The sequence below is a fragment of the Gouania willdenowi genome, chromosome 2 (genome assembly GCF_900634775.1).
Source record: "Gouania willdenowi chromosome 2, fGouWil2.1, whole genome shotgun sequence".
In the NCBI taxonomy this organism is placed as follows: domain Eukaryota; kingdom Metazoa; phylum Chordata; class Actinopteri; order Blenniiformes; family Gobiesocidae; genus Gouania; species Gouania willdenowi.
Window position 1 is genome coordinate 4491203 of NC_041045.1, and position 19712 is coordinate 4510914.

General features: G+C 39.7%; 2 protein-coding genes across 2 annotated transcripts; both read right to left on the minus strand.

The window, feature by feature from the left end:
- Positions 1–976: 976 nt before the first annotated feature.
- LOC114476891 (protein EFR3 homolog B-like) lies at positions 977–10854 on the minus strand. The gene is made up of 22 exons (XM_028468890.1): positions 10626–10854; positions 8956–9032; positions 8053–8180; positions 7834–7984; positions 7124–7245; positions 5761–5910; positions 5038–5133; positions 4878–4956; positions 4659–4794; positions 4459–4587; positions 4131–4236; positions 3996–4047; positions 3745–3914; positions 3598–3673; positions 3159–3320; positions 2810–2944; positions 2597–2664; positions 2349–2482; positions 2047–2138; positions 1759–1807; positions 1536–1636; positions 977–1213 (listed from the first exon to the last, which is right to left on the minus strand). The coding sequence occupies exons 1-22, from the start codon at positions 10720–10722 to the stop codon at positions 1082–1084; spliced, it is 2442 nt and encodes an 813-aa protein (XP_028324691.1). The 5' UTR covers positions 10723–10854; the 3' UTR covers positions 977–1081.
- A 428-nt stretch (positions 10855–11282) lies between these two features.
- iqcb1 (IQ motif containing B1) lies at positions 11283–18267 on the minus strand. The gene is made up of 15 exons (XM_028472479.1): positions 18024–18267; positions 17180–17307; positions 16952–17108; positions 16048–16168; positions 15911–15986; positions 15710–15809; positions 14781–14953; positions 14591–14700; positions 13863–13975; positions 13735–13801; positions 13594–13669; positions 12904–13055; positions 12316–12453; positions 12088–12235; positions 11283–11530 (listed from the first exon to the last, which is right to left on the minus strand). The coding sequence occupies exons 2-15, from the start codon at positions 17268–17270 to the stop codon at positions 11283–11285; spliced, it is 1770 nt and encodes a 589-aa protein (XP_028328280.1). The 5' UTR covers positions 17271–17307; positions 18024–18267.
- Positions 18268–19712: the final 1445 nt, after the last annotated feature.

Below are 19712 nucleotides of genomic sequence, written 5' to 3' on the forward strand. Positions count from 1 at the left end.
TTCATTTACACACCTTGTCTGTAGGGCTTTTGTTGTAAATGTGATAAAGTATCAATATAGTGAAGTTTTTCCAGGTTATTCCATGACTTTACATTTTAGTTGAAAGACTTTATTGATCAATGAGGCCTACACGATGTGTTTATCTGATAAATAATCATATTCTCAAGCAGCTTAAAAAATAAAGAAACATATATAAAGAAATCTTATTATATTAAATTTACAATTACAAAAGCTAGAAAAACTACTACTCAAACTAATAAACAACACATTTTCCTCAAAGACGTGTCAAACTTAAGGCCTGGGGTCCAAATCCGGCCCTTTTGAGGATCCAATTCGGTCCATGGGAGAAATTAGAAATAACAGAAAAAAACATGAATTGTGTCAGTTATAGATTTCTCATCTCAGACCTTTCAAATAACCATTTTTAAATGGTTTCCACATTATTTCCCCAAATTAAATTAAAAAAATGTTAACAAAAATCAAGGAAAATAAAAGTTAAGATCCTGTGTGATGACAAAGTATCACATTTCTTGGTAAATATAAATTATAGGTAAATATTATACAATACACAATATATAACGCCTATTTACTCTTTCACACTAGTTTTAGACTGTTGCCATGGTAACCTATACAGGTATGCCGTTAATACCGCAAAAGTAAAAAGACGCAAAAAAAAAAACAAAAAAAAAAGACAACGTCACAGCTCATTTTCTAACTTTAATCAAACACAGTCAAAATAAAACAAGTTTTCTTTGTAAACATCATATTACTATGATATATTTCTCTTTACTTAAACACAGCGTACTGGTAATATACATCTGGTTTTCTAGTGCTACAAAGTGCACAGAATAAATTAGAATTTCTCTTGTTTAAGCTAAAATTCTAAGACATAACACAAATAACTCTCAATCAGTATTAACAAGTAACTCTCATAAAAATATAATAAACATTGACTGTAATCTGTTAATTTGACCGGTAGACTGATTACGGTGCGTAACTTCAGGGAAACTCAGCTGTAAGTGGGTCTTACTTTAAACGAATGTGGAGACTGAAAGGGTTGCCATGGTTACCGTACTCCCACCTAGTACACACAGAGGTCAGGGAACTTCATCTCGTGGAGCGGCGTGGAGCGAGACGCCTGATTGGACGGAGACGGAGGGGTGCGGACGATGAGCTCGAAGACCCGGTCCAGTTTGGACTGAAGCAGAGACGCCTGAACACGAACACACACGAACACGAACACACACACACACACACACACGAGATAACCAATGCTTGTTTACCCACGTCGACGAGTCATTTACACAAGGTTTTTCTAACAGTTAAATTGAAGTACAAAATATTTTACATTCTTTTATATTCGTCATTCCACCCCCCACACCGAGGCAGCCATCTGCGGCGCCATCATGTTTAGATGAAAAGTGGGAAAACGGGAGAAAAGGAGAGAGGGGAAAAAAGGCAGGTTCTAAACCGAGTTCCCATTTGGGGAGCACAGTGTAGATAGGAAATATATGTATTATATTACATATACTTACCCGGGATCCACAGTGGGCTGCTATCTCCTCAAAGGGCGCCGTCTTAAACTTCTCCACCAGCAGGAGGCGCCGATGCTCCTCCTCCTCAACTCCTCTGTCCTCTGATACACACACACACACACACGCGTGTTGAGAGGGACCCATCTACACCTTAACTAAATGTCAAACACGTGTATCATTAGTGTTTCCGATGTGTGTGTGTGTGTGTGTGTGTGTGTGTTACCGATGGTCTTCTTCAGCGTCTCAAAGGTGATCTGCTCAGTGTGCGCTCGCTACAGCAGCAGCAGAACACAATAAACAGAAATCATTCAAATGTAACATTTGTTACAACAATGTGTCATATACATAATTACATAACATTTATGTATGCATTTAGGAAAATAAAAAAAAACTAAATACAGTATAAAGTGAAAGATGTTTTTGTTTATTCATTTAAACTAAAATAACAAAACAGCTACTTGATTTGTTGTAATTACATAAAAGAAACAGACAGACAGACAATCAATTCCACCTGAGAAGTGCGCGGACAGCCAAGAGTGTAGAAGTCCATCTGCAGAGAAACGACATCTCCAACACTTTTCCTCTTAGAGAGACGGTCCTCATCTGAGAGAGACACGCATGCACGCACACACACACACACCAAGAGAATAATTTTAACATGTGCAGGAACTCCACCACAGTAAAAAGAAAACATACATGTGCTTTTTTTTGTGCTTTTTCCCCTGTTTTTTTTTTTCATTTTCTTCTCTTTTTTTTAAATACATTTTCATACATACATGTGCTTAAGGTCATATCAGAATATGGTGTGTATACCTGTGATCTGAGGTGTGTACGGTGTGTTCAGTCGGTCACAATGACTACTGTAGCTACTTCCTGTCAGAGCCTCGCTGATCTTTGATTGGTCGAACAGAAACTCCTCCTTCAACTGCAGGTCACCAACTGGAAGACTGACACACACACACACACACAGTGTCAGTGTGTATTGATTATAAATGTGTAATATACATGTGCAACGTATTGATGTGAATTGCGTGTTTGTACATGTGTACGTGTGTGTGTACCTGGGTTTGTCACAGAGAGCGTGTTCAGGGAGAAGATGAGGAGCCTCCTTCTGACGACATTCTACAACCTGCAGAAACAAACACACTGTACACACAGACATCTACACACACACACACACACACGCGCATTCACATGCAAGCAAACGCGCGCACACATATATACACACACACCTACACGTACGGCAACTCACACGCTAGCACACGCACGCCTACCTCAGTGATGTGCTGCCTCAGTGATGGTGATTGGCTGAGGTGTGACAGCAGGTTGAGGAGGGCGGAGCTTAGAGCAAGAATGCCACAGCGGTTCAACACAGACAGACTCCTGTCCTGATTGGACGAGGCCAGTTCCTAAAGAGCAGATCACACAGGTCAGAGGTCACAGTTGGTGGCTTTTCACTGTCTCCCCAAACTCCTTTCCCTTGTATCTCCCCCCCCCTCCTGTTATCCCGGATGTTGTTGTTCCTGAATCCATACATTCATTTTGCGATTGTTTGTTTAACACTTGTTAATCTTTTTGTTTGTCTTTATCTTATTTGATGTAATGAGAGGAATTCCCGCCCACCTGCAAGGCGAGAGCCAATCGGATCAGGTCCACCAGCACCTCTTCATTGGGCAGCTCCAGACTAAGGACAGCCAATAGGGTGAAGAGGGCCAGGTAGTGGCTCCTCCCACTGCTGTCATCCTTACAGGTGAGATAAACATGACGGTAGAGACGCTGGGCGTGCTGTTCACAAACAAACACACAAACAGATAAACAGAGAGGAGGTTGTGTGATTGGTCATAAATCTGATGGAGGCAGGATTTGCGTTGTTATTGTCCCGCCCCCGAGCCAATCAACATATTGTAAATGCTGTGATTGACCAAAACGATTACAACAACATCCTGAAATAGTTCCAAAGTGACTCCTCCTCCTTAAGCAGGAAAAAGCTCAACTTTCATCACACACAAATGTGCATTTGTGTGTCTATATGTGTGTGTGTGCGTGTGTGTGTGTTGTATACTTTTCTAATGAACAGAACGTCTTGTCTTGAACTTCCCTCGTTTTTGAGCTCCAGCACTGACGCTTCCAACGTAACACTGCAAACACACACACAACAATGAGCACCTGCTGACAGATGTGTAGTCATGTGACCTAGGAATCATGTGACCTGGCCTTGAGGCGCTCCGCGTTGTGCTGTCGGTCGACGAGCGATGTGAGGATGGAGAGAATCAGCAGACGGACCTCGGGGTCCTCCATCAGGGTGAAGGACAGCAGCGGCTCCAGGAATGAGGAAGGCAGCGCCGTCAGCAGGTTGGAGTTTTCGTAACGCTCCGAGACCTGGAGGACAAACGCCCCAGGGTCAACAAACATGACAACAAACATGTAAACAAATGAATGAGTGAAGGAGGAGGTGCCGACCTGCAGCAGAGACTTGAGGAGCATCACCTGGATCATCCTGCTACCTTCAGACCTACACACATACACACACACACACACAGTGTCACTCCCTGCCCACTCCTCTCCTCCTCCTTTCACTCAGAGGTCAAAGGTTACCCGGCTGAGCCCAGGTCCGGGTAGATTCCTGGCACTGGGATCTTTCCTATGATGAAAAGCATGACCTCTGACCTCTGGTAGACGGGCAGCGTGTTGGCGAAGCTTCCTGAAACACACAAAATAAGAAAAAAAACTGAAAAAACTGGAAAAAAAATTTTTTTGGAAAAAATGAAAAAAAATAAATAAATAAACAGAAAAAACAACAACAGAAAATCACTGATACAAAATAACTGAAAAATAATACAAACAAAAAATAACCCCAACATGGGTTAAATGTGACCAACGAACCAAACCTAATCCCTTTGGATTAAATGATGGTCTGACCTACCGATGGTGTGAACGACGGCGTCCTGCAGCTTCCGTTCAGAGGCGTTGTCATAGCAACCGCTCTGCTGGTAATGGACGCTCTGACGAAGCTGCCGCAGCAGCGTGTTGAACACCTCCAGCACCGTGGGACCTGTGGGCGGAGTTTAGAGTGGTACCTGTGTGTGTGTGTGTGTGTGTGTGTGTGTGTGTGTGTGTACTGACCCACTGAGCCGGTGGCTTCGATTACAGCCGCCTCTGATAAAACTTGAACTATTCCTGCTCTCACTGATGCTGGACTTTTGCTGTTTGCATCCAGGTGACCGAGCAGCTGCTGGATGACCAGGTGAGAGTGCTGCGACTGAACGCACACACACAAGCATCATGGTTAGACACAGGCCAGCTGTGTGTGTGTGTGTGTGCGCGCGTGTGTGATGGACATACCTGAATGGAGAACATGATGATCTGAAAGCAGCGCACAGCAAAACCATGACCCTCCCAAAGAGTGTGACTGTCCAAATGCCTAAAATGCAAACACACACACGTACACACTGATAAACACGAGGAAGACAACCTGCTGGAAGAGTGTGTGTGTGTGTCTCACATGAGGACAGGTCTGATGGCATTGTTGATGTGTCCGTACGCCGCTCGGCTGAGGAGTTCTCTAAAACACACCTCCGTTTGCTCAGCAGGAGAACCGCTACACACACACACACAAAGTGACATACACACAGAGTCATATGTTAAGCTTTCATTCATTCAGACAACTTTTTTTCAGGAAATTTACTTTGATCTTCTGACATGTTTCGACTGCCAACTGTCAGTCTTCCTCTGAGGCGTCTGCTGACCAATGCTTTGACACAGAGTTCTTTCTGGGCGTGGCCAACTTGACAGTTCTGTCACGCTGGCCACGCCCCTTGTTGCCCGATGGTCTCAGGAGAAGAGAGTTCCCTCTGCCTCTGAGGAAGACTGACAGTTGGCAGGCGAAACATGTCAGAAGATCAAAGTAAACTTCCTGAAAATATTTCTTTGAATAAATTAAACCTTAACATATTACTGCTGAAAATGTGTCCAAGCATTGGACACATCAAAGCGATCAACAGGCGCCTCTGAGGAAGACTGACAGTTGGAAATCAAAGTAAATTTCCTGTAAAAAGTTGTCTGAATAAATGAAACTTTAACCTTGGGGTCATGACCCCATGTGGGGTCGCCTGGAATACAAATGCGGATGTCTGAAATGTGTAGTAATTGATAATTAAAAAAAAGAAAACACTGATTAAAAATTGTATACAAAGAGCGCGCCAGTGTGTGTGTGTGTGTGTGTTACCTGCTGCTGTCCTCGTCCTGCTGCAGGTTGAGCAGCAGAGCAGGAATGATCTGCTCCATGTGTCGTGGCTCCCAAATGTTCACCTGAAGCTCATCCTCCACCGTCTTCCTGACAACGCCCTGAAGACCCCGGATACCAGACACGCGGATCCTACACACACACACACACACAAATTGAGTATTGACTTGTTTTCTACACCTCCATAAAGTAGTATTTTCAGGTTCTGCTCTCACACTCTGAGCTATCCTTGAACCCAGGGGTTCTCAACCTTGTGGTCAGGACCCCATTTGGGATCGTGAGACACTGGGAGGCGACGCCAGGTGAAGAAACTAAGAATACCTTTTGAACAATTTGAGCCAATTTTTGCTCATATTTTTTTTTTAACCATTTTTCTGTAACTACACTAAATTTGCCATATTTCTGTTCTCGTTCTTATTTTTCTTCCGCAACTCCTTCGTCCTGGAATTCTTCCGAGGCTATTAATGCAGCACTAATTACACGTATAGGGGCCATGTCAAGGATGCGCAGTTGACCTTTTTTGAAGCCAAAATATCAAGTTCAAGGTCTCGTCAAGTGTAAAAAACGAAACTTTTCTTTATCTCCACTAATATTTATTTAGTAGAAGTTTGATGCTTATATTTATGAGGAGGAGTATTTTATTTAATTGGACCGAAGCTGTACAACCTACCAGTAAAAATTATAGTAGACTTCAAAGAAAAAAAAAAAAGATACAGTGCTCAGTTTGGTATCATTGAACAACATTTTATTTCAATATGTGACCTTGACCTTCGCTCAAAGTTCAGGTCAAGGTCACTCTTCTGTTTTCCTGCATTATATAACTCAACAAATCCAGATGCAGGTTGTCATTTTTTTCAAATTGCCAAATACGTATTCGCCTTACGAATACAGGTCTTGCCTACTTGAACCTATTTTCCTCAACCTTGGTGTTTTCATCATTTTCTCTTGCCATATTTTGGCTCCTTTTAATGCATTTTTGCTACATTAGTCTAATTTCTGCCACTTTTAGGACAATATTGACCCTTTGTACAACTTTTTTTTCTCCTTTTTTTTGGCCACTCCAACTAACCCATTCTATTTCTGATTAAAATAAGGAATATTATCTTTAAAATGACTATATACTATGACGCAAATAATAATAAACTTCCTGGACAACAGGGGATATTATTACATAAATAAATAAATGTGGTTATCACAGATTCATAGAACAATGGACCATCATTCTGCTGATTTTATAAAGCTCTCCCCTTTATTCCACCTTATAGACGACCTTGTATCCACATGACTTCAATGTTTATGTCTGTGTTCAACCACTCCTTTAAAGCACAAGCAGAGACGCACACACCTGTTCCTCGTCTCCAGGTCTTCGTGCTCAGAGTGGCACATCTGACTGAAGCGCGAAACGAAGAAGTCGTAGCTGCGATGGTACGAGGGCGTGTCCTCCTCGATGTTTGCAAACTTCACAAACTACAGCAGAGAGAGGTCACATGACATCAGGTCACATAGATTCACTTGATAATCCTCAGAGCAGAGGAAATATGGCAGACGCATGGCATTGTGTGCTTCCCAAAGCATGGATATGAATGTGTGGGTGTGGCATGTCTACATAGGCCTGTATAATGTATGTCACGTGTCAAACTCAAGGTTTGGGGGCCAAATCCGGCCCTACAGAGCATCCAATTCGGCCTGCAGGAGAACGTGCAAATGACTGAGAAAACATGAATCATTGTGGAAATGACCAAATAATTCAGTTGTAAATTGTTGTTGAAAGAACCACATTTTTTCCAAAATCCTGCAATATTTCTTAAATTATTCCACAAAATCTCCCCAAACTAAATAAAAAAATACAAACAGAATATTTAAGTATCAGTCACTTATTACTTAGATATTGTTGATGCCTTCCATACTTTGTTTAGTTTATAAATGGAAGTGTAAACTTGGGCACATTAATGTTGAAATTGTTTGCTTTCTCACTTAAAACCCACTTGTGGTCTGTACTTGGCCCTTGAATTAAAATGAGTTTGACACCCCTGATGTACAGTATGTGATACGTACAGAGTTGGTGGCCAACATGTGGAGGTGTGGTCTGTCGGCCTCCAGCAGCAGACGCAGTGTGCTGAGGAAACTCTCCACCAGCAGGTTGATGCTCTGACAGTGACAGGCCAGCAGCAGCTGCTCCAATGCCTCCAGGGCAATACACACATACCTGAAGACACACACACACACGCACAGTCAGAAACACTAACACACACACACCCTCCCAGGCAACCTGACCCGTAACGATGGCGGTTCAGCTCTCGTGTCAGACGCTCCGACAGGTAGGCAGCGATACGATCCAACTTCTCTGGAGCCGAGAGAGCAAAGAAGGTCAACTTCTCCATGTTGGCCTTCACTAGACCCTCCTAAACACATACATACATTAATTCCAGCAAGTTCATTTTGTCTTCTTTTCAAAAATATGTTAAGGTTTCATTTATACAGACCAGGAGTTCTCAACCTTGGGGTTTTCATCATTTTCTCTTGCCATATTTTGGCTCCTTTTAATGCATTATTTCTACATTACTCCCATTTCTGCCACTTTTCCATTAAATTTCAATGCCTTTTTTGCATATTTTTTCCACTTTCAAGACCCTTTCCTCCACTTTTCCCACCTAATGTCGCATATGTTGACCAATTACTGGCACTTTTAATCCCTTTTAACCATATTTCATGCTTATTTTTTTGCCAATTTAACCACATTCATGATTTTTCATGCCCATTATTTGCCAGTTTAAACTAATTGTTAAAAAATGCATAGAAAAATCTAATTTCAGCCACTGTTTTCCAGGAAGTTTATTATTTGTGCCATAAGATACAGTCATATTAAAGATGTAAGTCCTTGTTTTAATCAGAAAAGAATGGGTTAAAAGATGGTGAAATAGGGTTTTAAAAATCACAGAAATTAGTTAAAAGTTGCAGATTGGTTTGGCCAAAAACGGACAGAAAAAGTGGTAAAAAGGGTTGAAAGTGTCAATATTGGAGCAATTAGTAGAAACAATTAGTTTAAACTGGCAAATAACGAGCATGATAAGTTGCGAATGGGGTTAAATTGGCCAAAATAAGCATGAAATATAGTGAAAAGTATGTCAAGTTTAGTGTAGTTGCATAAATAATGCATATACTCTCACGGGCGTTTACCTCGGGGTCTTCTGGGAAGATGTTATCAACCAATCGCTTGTAGCGAGGACGCAACGCCCAGCAGCAACCACACAGACCTACACACACACACACTACAGTTACATTACATTCATTTGATAGTATGACAGGATTTGCTGTTTAACGGCTCATTATGACCAATTTTTTAATGTATTATTTTATTTCTTCTGACTTCCTCTCTGATGAAGGCCCAGACAGACAGACAGACACACACACACACACACTAATCCTGTATCGGCTGGTTGCGTAACGTGTTGACATTTGTGCTAGTTAGTTAGTGAGGTTCAAAGCATTTAAGGCTTAGTTAATTCTGCATCACACACACACGCTGAGAAAGACAATTAAACACACACACAGCACATGTATTGGGCCAAATTCAGCCAATCAAAGCGCACAGATTATAAAGTCTGTTATCTTATCATTCAGTTGCAGAAATTAAGCTGAAGTTGGTCCAATGCATGTATGCAGATAAAAGGTGGATGATGATGAGGATGTAAACAGTGAAAGTGATCTGAAGTCACTTTTTTTTTTCTGCTGAAATCAGCAGAAATAATGAAAATGATGGAGATAAATATTTCCTACCGTACATGAGAACGACTCCGCTCACACACAGGTTTGTTAATCCTACACACACCCTTCCGTAACAGCTGGACCTGGTGTGTGTGTGTGTGTGTGTGTGTGTGTGTGTGTGTGTGTGTGTTTTGACCCTGAGAGAATTCCCAGAACGATCCGAGCATGTGCAGAGGCTCAGTAAGTGTAATCTGTGGGATTTAATAAAGCTCGGGAAAAAATGAAAAATAGAGGACACACACACACACACACACACAACATTACAGTTGGACTGACTCCACCTGTTGTTCAACGAAGACATTCTACTAACGAGACAAATGACAGAAATCTAAAAACACACAAAAATCTCTGAATACCAATACAATTTTTTTTTTTAAATCACAAAAATCTACAAAAACAACAGACGTTTATATTATTATTATTATTTATTTATGTGCTTAAAACAAATCATAGAAATCCTTTTAAAGTCTATAGAAACACTTTTCTCACCAATTTTAAAGAAAATACTTATCTACTAAAAAGACTAACAATAAATGTATTTATTGTAATTTTTTTTAATATTTATTTTTATATATATAAACTATCGAACACTAAACCCTAAAGCAAGGAAATAAATCTGCTGAAAAATCACTCTTAAAGAAAATTCATTAGAAATGGGTTTAAAATGTGCCTCGACTTGTAAAGCTTTGGATATATTTGAATAATCATCATCTCTGGCTACCAATTTTCTTTTTAAAATGACAAATCTACAGAAAAAAAAACTAAACAGACAGATCATAAAATTCCTGTTAAAGTCTACAGAAACATAAATCAGTTTAAAAAAACTGGAAATGCATTTTTTTTTTAAATACATAATTCGTCTGATCAATTTTAAAGAAAATACAACAGAAATCCACAAAAAATAAAACAAAATCATACAAAAAATAAAAAACTAAAAAATGATCAAATAAGATGAAAAATCACAAAATTACTCTTTATTTTTAAAGAATTTTTGAAGAAATGGGTTTCAAATATGCCTCGACTTGTAAAGTCGAGGCATATTTAAAGTGAAAGATAAAGTGAAAAATAAATGATTTGCTCACCTCCGGGACTCTGATGGTCGAACACCGAGCAGCAGTCCATCAGCAGCCGGCCCGGGGCCTGAGGCATGCTGGGAAACCTGGACAGGGTCCTGGCCATGTTGTTCCTGAGCCGAGAGCGGAGTAACGAGGAGCGTGGAGGAGAGCGAGGAGCTCCTCCTCCTCATCCACATTCCTCAGGTTTAACCCGTACAGTTATTTCACATCAGTCTGGTGGAGTTTGAGGTTTGACACTCAAAGCTGCTGCTGATGATGATGTCACTGCTGGAGTTCAACGCTGATCCACAATCAATGAAAGTCATTGACTGACACACACAAGCCCCTCCTCCCTCTCACAGACCTACATTACAGCAGAAAGCTATCACAATAAATGAAAATCACACAGGAAAGAAACTCAGACAGAAAAAAAGACTTCATCACCACAGAAGTCTGTCAAATAAAAATACCTTAAATGTGCTGAATCGTCAGTCATCAACGCGCGCGCACACACACACACACACACACACACACACACACACACACACACACACACACACACACACACACACACACACACACACACACACACACACACACACACACACACACACACACACACACACACACACACACACACACACACACACACACACACACACCTGTCTGAGGTTTGAACCAAATTTATTGTTTCAAAATGCCAACTGTAGCCCCTCCCACATACAGTCCTCCAAAATCCACCTCCAGCTCCAGTTCCTGCCTGTGGGCGGAGTCATGCGGCTGCTCCACCCAGTCTCCTGATCTCCACCAGGGCAGCTGATTGGCCAGTAACGCAGCTTTGTGGGCTTGACGGGCGACGGCAGAGATGGAGACGGACGGACTGAGAAAGGACTCTGCATCTGTTGCCGTGGCGACAGAGAGGGGCGGAGCGTCTGTGGAAGAGGGAGACTTGAAATATAGGGGCGGAGCCAACAGTGGTGGGTCAGAATATGGTAAAGTTTCAGTTCTTCAGACTTTTTTCAGGAAATTTGCTTTGAAAGTAAATTTCAGGAATATTTTCTGGACAATTTCAGCCCATTTTTGCTTAATTTTACCCTTTTTCTGCAACTACACCATATTTTAACCTATTTTCATCACTTTTTCTTGCCATATTTTTGCTCCTTTTAATGCATTTTTTGCTACATTACTCCCATTTATGCCACTTATCCATTGATTTTCAATGCTATTTCTGCACATTTTTCCCACTTTCAATACATTTTCTACACTTATAAACCCTTTCCATCACTTTTCCCACCTAATGTCACATATGTGGACCCATTATTGTCACTTAACCACTTGTCATCATATTTCACGCTTATTTTTTGCCAATTTAACCACATTCATGATTGATCTTGCCCATTATTTGCCAGTTTAGGTATTTTCTGGAAAGAAGAATAGATAGACTCAGATCTATCTTTGTGACAAAGATTCCCCACCGTGTGTGTGTTACCTCTCAGTTTGTCCAGCTGAGTGTGTGTGTGAGCCAGCAGCTGTTCCACCCTTTGCTCGTCCCCCCTTCTCTCTCTCTGCAGCTCCATCAGCAGCTTCTGAACTTTATCATGGAGACGCACACACTCCTCCATGGACACACAAGACGACTACACACATACACACACAAACACAAAAGGTCAGCATGCGTTGCAACAGTAAGCAGTTCTCTGATTGGTCAGCCTCTTACAGGATGCTTGATGATGTATTCATCCACCTGCTGCCTAAGCTCCGCCCTCCGGCTGTCGGTCAAACCCTCTTGACCAATCCACAGTGGAGGGAGGGGCGGGACTTTCACAGCCTGACATTTTTGGAGGAAACGACGCACCTGAAAGAGACGGTGAGGAGGATTTTAAACCACTTTCAAATGTATTGTAATTCAATTTTCCAACAGTGCAAATTTATAAGAAATGAAAATGTAACAAAAAAAAAAATTGTTCTGATTATAAGAGTGGATTGATTAGTAATCAGTCACTTTATTCTTTTGATGTATGTAGTTGAGCAGGAGAGGCTTATCTTTGACTCCACTTGGTAGTTGAGTGTATCCTTACACCTACTTTTACCTCGAGATGCAGGATAATAATAAGAGAATGAAAAGATTATGTAAAAAAAAATAATAAAAAATTGTAGAAACATTGTTTAGCTTTTTTCTGAAAGTCAAATTACAGGGAAAATAAAATAAATATGTTTTGAAATTGTTTATCAGCTGCATAAGTTAAAAATGATCAGATTAGTTGGAGAGAATCCACATGGTCCTTTCAGTGGTTTTAAAACATACCGCTCTCTGCAACGTCCGAGCAGCCACTTCCCGTCTACGAGCCTCTTTCAGAGCGACGCTGTATTGGCGGCGAGCTCTGACTCCTCTCCAACAGCTCTGGATGATCAAAGCGGCTCTAATCTCACACTGCTGCAGGTACGACTGAACCTGATCTACACACGCACACACACACCGAGTCAGAAACATGAAAACACACACAACACTTACCTCAGGGGGTTCAAACTCATTTTAGTTCAGTGGCCAAATACGGAGCAGTTTGATCTCAAGTGGGCTACAAATTTTATGCTGGATTATTGCTAACATTATTGTTCCCTAGTATGCATAACATACAAAATATGTAAGAAACCAACCATATCCGTGCAATAAGGGACAGTTATCAGTCCAAACAAGATGTTCACTTTAAATTTCCAAGATTTTGTGACCGATTTTTATTTAATTAGGGGAATATGTCAAAATTGTATTAAAATTGAAGGATTTTGCATGCATTGAGTTTTTTCGACATTGAAAAAAACTACAATCATGTGCTATAAGCACCAGGAAAACTGTGAAACCCTGCAAATATTGTTGAGATTCATTTACACAATTACTCTTGTTTTCTCTGTCATTTTAACTCTCCTGCATGTGCCGAATTGAATGCTCCAAAGGGCCAGATTTGGCCCTCGGGCCTAGAGTTTGACACGTGTGTCTTACCTGGAGGGAGGAGCTGTAGGAGGTCTCTCTTCTTCATGTGAAATTGTCTCCTTTCCTGCTGACGCCTCACACACTCCTGAACACACACACACACACGTGTAAACATACACAATTTGAACACACTCACGGTAAACTCCTCACCTGGTACCTGAGCTCTTCCTCACACCGCTGAGCTTCTTCCTGCTGCTGACGATGCAGCCTGACGTTCCTGAGACAGACATTAATCAGTACAGACGTAAAGTCACAGACAATATGAGACAGACACAAACCTATATCTCCTCTGCAGTGAGCTCACTGCTTTGTTCAATCCTTTGATGCGTCGTCGCGTTTGGTACGACCTCCAAAACGCCTGAATCACACATGCCGCTTGCACACGGCTATCCTAAGGTCAGAAGTCAGAGTAAGTATTTTTTTTCCCTTTTTTGCAACTGCACCAAACTTGCCATATTTTATCTTATTTTAATCACTTTTTCTTGCCCTATTGTTGCTCCTATTAATGCATTTTTGCTACATTACTCACAATTCTGCCACTTCATCAAATGTCAATGCCTTTTTTTTTACACATTTTTTCCCACTTTCAACACATTTTCAGCACTTATAAACCCTTTCCACCACTTTTCTCACCTAATGTTGCATATGTTGATCCATTATTGTCACTTTTAACCTCTTTTCACCATATTTCATGCTTATTTTTGCCATTTTAACCACATTCATGATTTGTTATGCCCATTATTTCCCAGTTTCAACTAATTGTTCCAATGTTGACACTGTTTAAACACTTTTCACCATTTTTTCTGTCTATTTTTGGCCACTCTAATTTGTAACTTTTTCTGTGGTTTTTAAAAACGTTTTTCACCGTTTTCAGTCACTTTTAACCCACTTTATATCTGATTAAAACAATGCTTTACATCTTTAAAATGACTATATACTATAGAGCAATAATAAAACTTCCTGATATCAACAATCAGGCTGAGTTGTAATAAAGAAACAAACCAACCAGCGATTGGCTCCTCACGCCTGGCTCTGATTGGATAAAACCAATCAGCTGATCCAAGTCCTGGTCGAAGCCTTGCCCTCTCCAGTCTTTGTCCAATAGGCTATCCAGACCTGCACAAACAACATCCTTTGATCTGTGACATCACGTGACGAAGCCCACCTGCTGCTAATAAAACATTACAACCTCTGACCTCTAAAAGTGAGGAGAAGCGGTCTGAGGCGTGGCCCCAGCTGATTGGTCATGAGAAGGAGCAACCTGAGCGAGGCTCCGCCCACCTCCTTGTCCTCACTGAGGGCTAACTGTCCGACAGCCTCGTTAAGAAGAAGCAGGATTGATTGGTCGCTTTGCGCCGATAGCAACTTCCTGCGAAGAAGATCACGAAAACTGTTTCCACTAAAAACAAACTGTTTATAAATGGGAAGGGAAGTGGATAAAATGGCTGAGAAAATGAGAGGAGGCACAAACCTCCAGCAGCAGACACACGGGGGAAAGTTTTGGGTCATTCCAACAAATGGCTCACGCACTTCGACTTTGGTGTCAAAAAATTCTGATGTTTTTACCAATTGTTTTGTGATTTGTAAAAAATTGGTAAATATTTCAGAATTTTTATCAATTTTACCACCAAAGTGCGTGAGTTTTCTTTTTGTTTGTTAAAGTTTTGGCTTTTATGTAGTTCAGTGGTTGGATGCTGGGTTTGATGGCCCAGCTTCCTCTTTTGTTTTGTTCAGTTCCTTTATTTTTTTTTTGGTTTGGTGATGTATCCAAAGGCACTTTTTATACATTTAACTTAAAAAAATCACTTGAAAACCTTAGTATTTGTCTACTGTAACACCCGCTGTCTCAATAGCTATAAAATAATGGGAAAATACTTTTTTCTCAAATAATTGTGCACATATTTTGTTTATTGGTAATACATAAACAAATATTTTAAATATTCATGTTGAAATGTTCAAAGAAAAGATAATTCCTATGGCATTTAGAGCTACAAATTTCGGTTGTGTTTAATAATTTTAATTGAAGTGAGGATTATAAAATAAAATAAAATAAATTATTTATGTTAGTAAGCATGTTTTCTGTTTACATTTGTGTGTGTAAATGTGTGTGTGTGTGTGTGTTTACCTGTTAGCTGTGATGACATTAATCCACAGTCGAAGACACAGCAGTGAAACTGTGACATCGTCACTATTCTGGAGTTGCTTGTAGTGGGCGGAGCTTAGCACTGAAAGAAAGAAGGAGGAGACAGGTGATTGATACAACTGAGGTGATCTGTCCAATCACAGCATTAAATTGATCATGTGAAGGCGGGGCCAATAAACTGACCCTGAGAGCAGAGCGTATCATGTGACGACAACAGCCAATGGAGAGAGTCCATGATGCACCGAAAGACAGACACACACTGGGAGAAACACACAAAGTCAGAAACACACACACACACACACAGATACAAACACACACACCTCTGCTCGTTTATCCAGGTGAGCAGCCAATGAGAGCAAGGTGTCGACGACTGACGGTAGGAAGACGTGGTAAAAGCTGTCAGCTGATTCGCTGAGAGGCTCCAGTCCCATACAGCAGGAGCTGTAGGCAAAAAAAAACAGTGAAGCAACAGCGTAAGTGCAGAGTTTTTCAACCTTGGGGTCGTGACCCAAGATGGGGTCATCTGGAATTGAAATGGGGTCGCCTGAAATGTCTAGTAATTGATTTTGTTTTTTTTTTTTTTTTTTTTTTTAAAAAAAAAGCACAATCTTGAACAGATGAATTCTATATTTTCACTTCCTCGAATATAAATCTAAAATATAATAATACATAAAATATTTTCTTAAAAGTTAATTAAAATAAATAAAAAAATATATATATATATAATAATGTTTTTTCAGTTTATTTTTGATATCACCAATTCTGGCTGGGTTCGCCTGAAATGTCTACTAATTAATTATTTTACAAAAGTTTAAAAAAATTCTTTGAATTTGTTTTTTTCAAAATTAAAACAACACACAATCTTAAACAACTGAATTCTATATTTTCACTTCCTCAAATTTAAATCTAAAATATAAAGTATAATATAACATTAATATAATATAAATGAAATATAATTAATTAGATCTATCTATATATATATATATATAATGAATAAAATCAATGAGATAAATAAAATAAAAAATATATTGATATAAATATTTTTTCAAATCACAAATCCTGGCTACTGTGTGTTTGCAACACAGAGTAACAAACATGATCAAAAACTGATTACCGAAGGAAAAAAGTATTTGGGGTCACCAGAAATGTGTGACATTAAAATGAGGTCACGATCAAAAAAAGGTTGGGAACCACTGGCGTAGTGTGCATGACCTCTGACCTCACCTGGTGAGCTGCATCAGGGTGACCGTGGCCCTCCAGTCGCCCCGCTGCATTGTGGGATACAGACTGTGGACGCAGTGAGTGAGGATGCCTTGTTCGTAAAGCTCAGTCTTCAGACGTGTCATAACATAACCGTCAGCCCGCCAGGCATTGAGGGTGTCTAGAGGCAGAGGAAGACAAACTCAGCACAGCAGGAATCAAACACTGTCCATTGATACGAGTGACACTCACCGTCCAAACCTCTGATCAACACATGGACTTTCTGCTCTGAGCTCAGCTGCTCATCATCCAGCTTCATCCTCAGCTTCATCACATCCTCCATCCTGACGGAGCGAAGCCTCCTTTAACAGACACACCCCCTGTGAGCACATGCAAACCTAATAAGTTATAACAACCACTTTTACCATGAGATTTATTTAAATGAGGGCCTTAGGATAGGAATTAACACAACAACGTGGCACCCATGGAAAAACTGAAGAAAAGGCAACTAATTTTGAAGTGTTAAATAATGTGAATAAACAACATATGACAGCAGCTGTAACACTACCCTGTAGTCCAAGCTGTCCAAACTCAAAGTTTCTACATTAGTAACCAGAGGAACCACTACAGGACAGTGTAACATCCCTAAATATAGATCTGCATTCACCCAGTCTGCCTTCTCATTTAAGGCTATTGAACTTTGGAAAAAGCTCCATCAGAGCTTCTTAGCATAAACAATTCAACAACCTTTTAGTAGAATGTACATAACTTGCACTGTATATATCGCATCTTTACACTTCTCCCCAAAGACTACAGATGGAAATTGGCTTTAAAGCTAGATTCTGGTACAAACACAACTGTTTTCATAACTTAATGTATTTGTACGCTGTTCTAATAAATGAATAAATGAAATTAATGCTGACAATGTCGCCCTCTAGTGTCACAGAATCTAATGGGGTTTCATTCAAACACAGGAACGCAATACCTTTACTGTCTAAATTAAGCATATTTCTAAACCAACTTGGTACAGTTAGACATTAAAAACACTATAAGGTACACAGTGTGTCTACGTAGGTTAATTTTAGTTTTTACTCACCTAAAAGCTGATAAAACGTCCCAATCACGAACTGAGGTTTAGCTGTTAGCTCCACCGTTAGCCCACACAGCTAACCGAAAGTGCGACGTCACGTGGTGACTTCCTCATTTTATTGATGAAGTTACGTGTTTTATTTTTGTTTTAAAAGTTATTTTCTGCTATACTGCTTAGTTAGTGGTGTTAGCTTAGCTTTAGCGCCAAGCTAGACATGGTGCTTCCTCGTTGTCACAGTAACGTGACGTAATGACGCTGCCAAGACGTACCATATCCGGAAAGACTGGCAAAATAAAATAAAAATCCGGAAACATTAGAAAAAGGAGTTTTATAGAACGGGACGATATAGGATATCGGCCTTACGATAATGATGCGAGACATTTTTTGAAAGGGGGTGGGGGGTGGGTAAAATAACCATGTTTTTATTTGACAAACACTGGGCATACTTACATATACTCTGAGTATAATCTTTTTAACTCAAGTGAATATAAAATCAACAATTACATGTACAACTAAGACATTTTTTTTCTCATTTAAAGTACAAAAAGTGCCACTTCGCAAATAGAGCGCAAAACAGAGACTGACGATTCATGCCATGATAAAACTACAACCAAGTATTGTCATGATCATGACAATCTTCAAAAAATATATCGTCCTATTAGTGCATGAACTTTGCATAACACGTTTTTAAAACAATCTATAACATTTTTTGACAGGAATTTAGACCTTTGGACATTGAATATGTCTCCTGCGGATGAAAAGGCCTGCGGCAACACCTTTAAAAATAAAAATAAAAAAAGCAGTTTCTAGACTTCTAACAAATAAAATCAGGAAATTAGATTAAAAAAAAAAAAAAACTAACAGTTTCAAAAGAATTGTTATTAAAACAAACTACAGAAGAATATTACCAAAATAAAAGGGTATGACTAAATGTTTAATTAAAAATGGCAAAATACAGTGGACTTGTACTGTATATAAAAGGAAACTGTTATGATAAAATGTTTAGAGGTATAGAAGTGAAAAAAGCAGATCTGAATTTGAACCAAACAGTGAAATAAGGTGATTATTGTATACACTGACATGCCACCAACAAAGGTGTTTCTTTCATCGTTTATCAGTGTTATTAAAATTTTAAATATTGTTTATTAATTTTGTTGTATTGTTTTCTGAACATAAAAAAGTGAAAATAGAGCCAAATTAAATCAGAAACTAGATGCACGCAAGCGGTTGTTTACATATCCCTACTGCTTGGTATACCAAGATGGCGGCCGGTGAATTCAGCTCCGTGCATAGGCTTGTTCACCATGGCTGCATGTTTTATGAGTGGATAACGGACAAAAAGCTGCTGGTTCTACCTGTAACCTGCTGAGGGCGTCATAGGACACTTTATTACTGCACACATAGCGTGCACGATGTCACGGGCACGCGCACACACAACTTTTTAAACATACACTTCAAAGTCAAGTTCACATGAAGTAGTTGAGCGAAAAATAGGACAACTTCCTGGAATTATGGAGGTAATTCTATTATACAATAAATACATTTTTTAAAAATTACTTGAATAAAAAAGCAAAACGTTTTTTTATATATAAAAAAGAGCATTTTAATTAAAAAAATGTATTTCAATTAAAAATAAATATAAAAAAGTGTTACAAATGTTTGACACCCAAATAATTGAATTTGAACACTTTCTTT

What these genes read in the sequence shown, in the direction of transcription:
- LOC114476891 (XM_028468890.1), bottom strand. Translation starts at nt 10,722, where the DNA reads ATGGCCAGGACCCTGTCCAGGTTTCCCAGCATGCCTCAGGCCCCGGGC. An exon ending in GTACACACCTCAGATCACAG is followed by an intron (nt 2,139 to 2,348) that starts GTATACACACCA and finishes TGTCTCTCTCAG; the next exon opens with ATGAGGACCGTCTCTCTAAG. An exon ending in CAGCCCACTGTGGATCCCGG is followed by an intron (nt 1,214 to 1,535) that starts GTAAGTATATGT and finishes GTTCGTGTTCAG; the next exon opens with GCGTCTCTGCTTCAGTCCAA.
- iqcb1 (XM_028472479.1), bottom strand. Translation starts at nt 17,270, where the DNA reads ATGGAGGATGTGATGAAGCTGAGGATGAAGCTGGATGATGAGCAGCTG. An exon ending in ACCTGGATAAACGAGCAGAG is followed by an intron (nt 15,987 to 16,047) that starts GTGTGTGTGTTT and finishes TGTTTCTCCCAG; the next exon opens with TGTGTGTCTGTCTTTCGGTG. An exon ending in TCACTGCAGAGGAGATATAG is followed by an intron (nt 13,802 to 13,862) that starts GTTTGTGTCTGT and finishes TGTCTGTCTCAG; the next exon opens with GAACGTCAGGCTGCATCGTC.